We start from the raw sequence: 6,825 nt of genomic DNA on the forward strand, positions 1-6,825 counted from the left end.
GATCTATCTAGAATCGAAATACAGCAAATGTGGGTGGGGCTTGTCTTAGAGACATGTGAACTAAAAATTAAAAATAAAAATAAATGGGAGCTGTGTAGCAGTCTAAGACTCAGAAATTCTGAAATCCTGTTGGACAGACCTTGGGGCGAGGAATATTCTTTAATTAAACCCTCCTTCTGCATCCTGGAAATTACTTGTGATTTTAAGCATAATGCCCAGCTTCACCATGGGAGGGATCCAGCCTTTTCCACTCCCTATACTCATCTAATGAGGGCATTGGAAGTTGTGTCCTCCCTGGGGTCTATATAGCTTCTCCTCATAGTGCTTCTGCCCATAGAAGCTTGGGAGCCCACAGATAATAGGGTTATAGGGTCTTTTAATTCTAGGCCATTGGCTCTTGGCCAATACAACTCTCTCCAAAACTTAGTCATCTTTTTATCTATTTGATTCCAATTGGTTTATACTTATAGCCACGTCCACAATTATCTTTAGACACACTTCTCTCTAAATTTAACAGCCAGCTTCCTGGGAGTCACCTCACACATTCAGAGGTTTTGACAAGTGACACTTGGACTTGTTTTAATAGGCCTGTATTGTTATTTAAAGCATTTTTCCATTTTCTCTCTTCCCAGTTGGAGGTGAGAAATAACTATTATCTTTCCTGCAAGTCCAGGAATTTCTGAGTTGTGTCTCGTCCTGGCTTGCAAACCAATCAATTCTTTTCTGAGCTCATCTCTTTCTTGTAGCACCTTGTCAGATGCAACCATTTGCAACCAGAGTGCTGTTTCCCACACTTTTTCCCCAAAGCCACAAAACCGTTCAATAGGGATCTGTCCTACAAGCTACCACAGGCAATGATGTTACCAAGTGTTTTGCTACTGCATAAGAAAGGTGATTTTCTTTCAAGCCTCCAATAACAGTTTTCTCATTTCCCACTGCCTGGCCCTGGAAGCCATACATCATACTTGAGAATTTTTGTAATGGTAGTCTGTCATTTCTACATCATAATTTCTGTATTGTTTACTTAAAGCACGTTATGCTATGGTAGTAAAGAAGCCAAAGTCTCTATGACTAATAACAAAAAGGGCATTTCTTTTTAAAAAAAAAAATATTTTTATTGATTTCAGAGAGGATGGAGAGAAAAAAACATCAATGATGAGAAAGAAGCATCAATCTGCTGATCCCACTGGGGATCAAGCCACAACCCGGGCATGTGTCCTGACTGGGAATTGAACCATGACCACCTGGTTCATGGGTCAACACTCAACTACTGAGCCACACCAGTTAGGCAAAAAAGGGCATTTCTTACATTATTTTTTTCTTTTAGGGGATATCTGCAGGGATTTTCCACTGTATCCTCATTCTAGGTCTCAGAGAGAGGTACAGGCCCTACCTAGGGCATGCTGTTCTCATGGCAGAAGGAAAAGAACAAATGATATAATCACACAAGGGCTCTTAAAGCCCTCAATGGACGGTGGCATGTGTGACTTCTACTCACATTTCACTGGCTAAGAAAATGACAGAACTGAGCCTGACGGAGATGCAGTGGGAAAGCATAATGCTGTCACCAGGAGGGGCAGAGCATAACCAGGAATGCTGCACCTCCCTTCAGCTGCTCTTTCTCATAAACACGGCTTTGAACTTGCATTTTACCTTGTTAGAACGAGATACATGCTTATAGCAAGCTGGGAATTGCTGGCTTCTGGGGAAATCATAACATTTTTAGAGACATATGCATTGTCTGCAGTAGGACACAACCCCCAAGCATACAGGGGGGACAGCAGATGGCTGGATGAGTAGGAAACCGAACTAGCAAGTGGCATTTTTTCTCCAAGAGCCTCAGTGGAGGGGGATATGTTGTGCACACACGGTCTTCCCAGTAAGTTCACAGGTATGCTTGGAGCTGAACGTGATGGAGAACTGCTCATCTGATGTTCCGAAAAGCTGGGCCAAGTTTCTATAAAAGGGGTTAAGGGTCATGCCCCAAGCAGAGTTCTCACCCCCATCCAAGCCCCTCTTACTCCTCTTTATCTTCACAGTTTGACATGCAAAGGATAACTCTGGAAGAGCTGAAGCACATCCTCTATCATGCCTTCCGGGACCACTTGACAATGAAGGACATTGAGAACATCATCATCAATGAGGAGGAGAGCCTGAATGATACCTCGGGGAACTGCCAGACAGAGTTTGAAGGCGGTAGGTACCCCTGTTTCTGCTTTCTCCCTGGTCTGGGATGGGCCAACGCCTTCACATCCTCTGTATGAAAAACGTGTTGACTGTCTTCTGGGCTGGAATGGCCTTGTGCCAAAGCCATGAATCCAGGACTGAGGTTAAAAGATCCTTTTGGTAAAGATGCAATTGCTTTCTTTTTTTTCTTCTATATTTTCCCCAAACTCTGCATTTTTGCAAAACCTCCATTGGCCCTGTCCTTCCTCCAGTGACTCTCTGTGGTCTGTGACCAGATATGTGGCGTTGTGGTGTTTGCCTTGACTTAGTGGGGGCTGCACGGGGTGGTGGAAAGGGCCTGTTTAGGCTGTCAGTAAATCTAGATCAATTTCCGTGGCTAATTGTGTGACTTGGGCAAGGAGTGTGCCTTCTCTGGGTGTGTTTCCTCATCTATGAACATCAAGATAATTACGCCTCCTTCTCAGGATCTTAGAAATGGAATGCCTCTATGCTGTGCTCCCCGAATGCACTGGCCAGAAAAAGCGCTATTCATGAAAGGACTCCTGTGAACTTAGTGAAGTAGTTGCAGAAGAATAGGTTCCCCTGGGGAAAAGAAAGAGACCCCTGACAGGCCATTTTTCTTGGGCTCATGAAAGAAAACAAAGACAGCCTACCTTATCCCCCAATCAGAAGAGAGTTCCAGGGAAGCTTAATGATCTGATCCCTCTTGCCAACGCTGAAAATCAGAACTGCTTTAACAGCTCTGAAATGTAGAATTTTTAAAATTCCATTAAAGCAGCAAAGCAGACTTAACTTACTCGACGCTGAGGTTTCTTACAGAGATCAAACTGTTTTTTTCCTATTCTTTTTTTCCTGAACATAGTCAGAAGTTAATATCTACAGATGGTAAGCTATATAAATGACAATATATACAAGACAATATATAAAAGAAGGTCACATAGACACGAGAATGGCATTTGGTTCCCTCGTCTTGGAGCTGACACATCAGAGCTGGCCAGACCATGGCAGGGAGGCTGCTTGGGGCTGAGCTGGTCCAAGTGGCCACAGCGATTCATTCAGACCTGCCCTCTCTGCCCCCAGCCCTGCCTGGACTGCACTGCTAGGTCAGCATTAAAGGCCATGACAAGAGGAAACAGGAGATGGCTTGTACTCCAAGGTGACAAATTAACTCAAACCAGGGAAATGGGGCATGGTAGGGACTGGGGTGAACTTGAGAGCAATGCCTCCTTGGAAAGACATTCAAATTGAACATGTTCACAAGTGCTGTGGACAGCCAACAGAACCCAGCTGTGGTCCAGAAGCTGCCCTGGTCTCCTTCTTTGTGACCGGGGCCGTAGCATCTATGACCGTATTTGGAGTTGTAGCCACACAGACCACACAGGGCAACATGTTCACAGCCAACCCATTTCTAGTCAGACAGGCAAGGGGACTGGGAGGGTGAATAGAGGTTCGAGGGCAGGGGTTGGACTATAACTGGGGGAAAAGCAGGCCTGGACTCCTGTTTCGTCTCTTTCCTAGCTGACAGACTATGTGCTCAAGTAGTGGAAGCATTTGGGGCTTCAGCCTCCCACATTAGCACCCGCTCTTGACAAAGGAGGAAGGAGTATTTCTGGGCATCTCATTTTCTACAGGAGCCTCTGTTGGTGGATCACTGTTTTGTTCAGGGAAATGTCACAAGTCTTAGTAATTTGAGAAAGGTCAGACTGCACTGGGAAGTAATCTGAACTTTAAGCCATCTCTTTTTATTACTCAAAAGCTCATACATTAGTGAAATAAATGACTGACAAAAAGATTTCCAAATAGAAGTCTTGCTGGGTCTGCTTTAATGATTCATACATATAACATTGGCAACAGCTATCATTTGGGGGTTGGTAAATGATAAGGGCCAGGCACTGTACTAAATGCTCTAAAATTCATGATCTTGTTTAATACAAGAAACATTATTTTGTAATTAGTACTTTTGGAGTGATCTCTGTGACCTTGATTATATAATCCCTTTTGTATATTTTCATTTCAAATATACACACACACACACATATGTATGTATGTACGTATATACATATATACATAATCAGTACTATTTGGCCCCAAAAGCAAGCTCATTGGTTTGTGTTTAGGTTTAGATTTTTCCAGTCTCAGATATGATTGCACTGTGGGCAAAGTTGTCTAGGAAGAGATGATGCACAGAGACTGAGTTCACCCCTGGTGCCCCAGGACTGAACAAGTCCATTTAAGACCCTGTGGTTGAACTTGACCTCCTCCTTCCCCTCTTTCTTGCCCTACTGCTTTCCAAACAGGGACAAGTTGGCATTTTTAACCTCTCCCTGCTCCCTACAGCAATCTGATGGCACAGTGACATGGCTCATGCCTTCTAAATCTCCTCACCCTCCTCCCAGCCCTTAGGCCTTCCTCTTCCCCAAGCTATCAACTCCTTGCTGTCCTTCCTTGCCCTAGCCCAGGCAGCATGCCCTGTTCGGCCATTGCAGACATACCCTTGCCAACATTTCTGATCCCTCACCCACCTATCAGCTTCCAACATGCCAACTCTAAGTAAATCCAGCATCAAAATCTGAAGGCACCAAGTGGTTTCTTCTTTCAAGTGATGGCCTATGTTTCTCTTTAGATCTAATCTTCATCACCCACATTGACCAATGAGAGGGAAAGAAGCAGAACCCCACCCCCTCACCCCCAGACTCCAGAGCCCCAATCAGGCCTCCTGTCTCTTGCTGCTTCCCCCCGAGGAAGCCCTTTCCTCCTGCTCTTATTGGAGCTTTGCTTTGGCAAGTACATGCTCACCTACAGAGCCTAGGATCCACGGGCATTGGAAATCCTGCCCTATTTGATGTCAGAGGAAGGAATCAATGGTGAGCAAAACCTGAACTTGTAGGAGGTCTTTTCCTTAAAAAGGTGAAAGGATGCATTTGTCTATGAGCAAGGAAGGAGGAGATGGTCCATGAAACAGATGTTTTGTGGCCAAGTTGGCATTTAAATAAAGCCCCCATTCCACGGCTGTGAGGTCAGCAAAGCTTGAGTCATGATTGAGATTCTAGAGTGTGGAAAAGGTTTGAAAATGTGTCCTTGTGCAACCTGTGTGCCACGGAGTCAGTTAGAGATTCATAGGGGATTTCCAAAAGCCATCAGTATCATTTTATGTCAGTGATTATACTTCTGCAAAGGTGTTCAGATTCTGTCCATGAAGTCAGGAAATGTTGATTTTTTCCTCCCACATGAATGGAAGAATGAAAAACAGAGAAATAGGCCAGGAGCCCTGCAGTGTGGAGTCATTGGTGGGAAAGGTTTGGGGTTTTTTGTCCTCTTAGTTCTCATTTGGGCTTGATTTTTAGCCAATAGGATATTTTGGCTAAAGTAGGAATTTCAGGCAATCCCAACCCCTCAGATCTTTTTTGAATTCTTTTATTAAGATAACCTACGCTTGATGTAGTTAGGTGCTAGTTGGCAACATTTGTGTTATAATTATTGTGAAAAATAAATGGGTTCATATACACCAAAATGGGTTAAATACAAGAATATGTGACTACCCACGATGCCCATTCAGTGTCCATGCTACATATGAGGAGTTTTGAGGTGTTTTGCTTTAGTTCAACCACTTGTGGTCACCAGACATTTTGTTTTTGGAGAACATAAGCTCTGTGACACTGAGAGACAGATTCATATCTTATTATTTGGTTCGAGTCATGTGTGCAACTGAGTGGGCTTACAGTTGAGTTGTCTATTTGCCTGTCCCTGATCCTTATTAAGGATTCTCATGACAAATTAAACTATATGCTCAGTTTGGTAGTAATTGCTTCCAGTGTTTACTGCTTCATCCCTATTGATGCAGTCCAGGAAGAAAGGGGTGGAAGAAAACTGGTCAGCATGCCGACCAAGGCTGGTCATTTGTTAATACCTCCCATTGACCTGTCAGCACAGTCCGAGCGATAAGTTCTGTGGCTGCTGTGGTTCAGGTGAGGAAACTTAGGCTCAGCAAAGTGGAGTAATTTGTCGAAAGTCAGGATTTGAACCCAGGTCTACATGTTAAAGTCCTGCCCTGAACTCTTCATTGTCGAGACCATTTCCTTGGGCGTAGGCATTACAAATTCTCCTTAGAGAGTGCAGCTTCAGCGTCTTTTCTCGTTTTCCATTCCATCACCCATGAAATCATATTATATTTGGAAATGGAGTAGAGATGCAGCAAAATCTGTGTGTGAGCCCTTTCAAGACACATACTGAAGTGTTGTCCCTAAATGGAACACCAGCTGTCAGATTTTTCTAGACATTCTGAGAACATGCGCAGGAGAGGAAGTGAAGAGCATCAACTGGGGAGTAAGTTTCTGTGAAAGATAGCAGAGCTGCTCTGTACCATTCAGTGTCTCAGTCTGAGGGACAAGAGGAATGATGGCAAAGGAGGTGACACAGGCCAGGTAGTCCCAGAGGATCCCTGTGCAGACCTGTGGGTTCTGTTCCCCATCCTGTGTAGACTAGCTGTGTGACAGTGACTCTCGAAGCCTTCTTTTCCTTATCTGTCCAATGCAAAGATTGGACAGCAACAGTCATATCTAGATTCCAAATTGTCTAGGCTCAGTGGAAGGTCAGAAAAAATTCACGGCCAAAGTCAAGGTCTCCAGCTCAGCCATCCTG

The 6,825-nt window shown here is 44.2% G+C and overlaps 1 protein-coding gene across 2 annotated transcripts in view; it reads left to right on the top strand.

The window, feature by feature from the left end:
• The window catches only part of CALN1 (calneuron 1), a 446,046-nt gene that overhangs the window by 428,333 nt on the left and 10,888 nt on the right, over nt 1–6,825 (top strand). For both annotated transcript variants that reach the window (XM_015568560.1, XM_015568561.1), the window contains one exon: nt 2,040–2,196. In XM_015568560.1, the coding sequence (XP_015424046.1) occupies nt 2,040–2,196 (157 nt within the window). The remainder of the gene's footprint in view (nt 1–2,039; nt 2,197–6,825) is intronic.

This window comes from Myotis davidii, unplaced genomic scaffold (genome assembly GCF_000327345.1).
Source record: "Myotis davidii unplaced genomic scaffold, ASM32734v1 scaffold424, whole genome shotgun sequence".
Classification (NCBI taxonomy): domain Eukaryota; kingdom Metazoa; phylum Chordata; class Mammalia; order Chiroptera; family Vespertilionidae; genus Myotis; species Myotis davidii.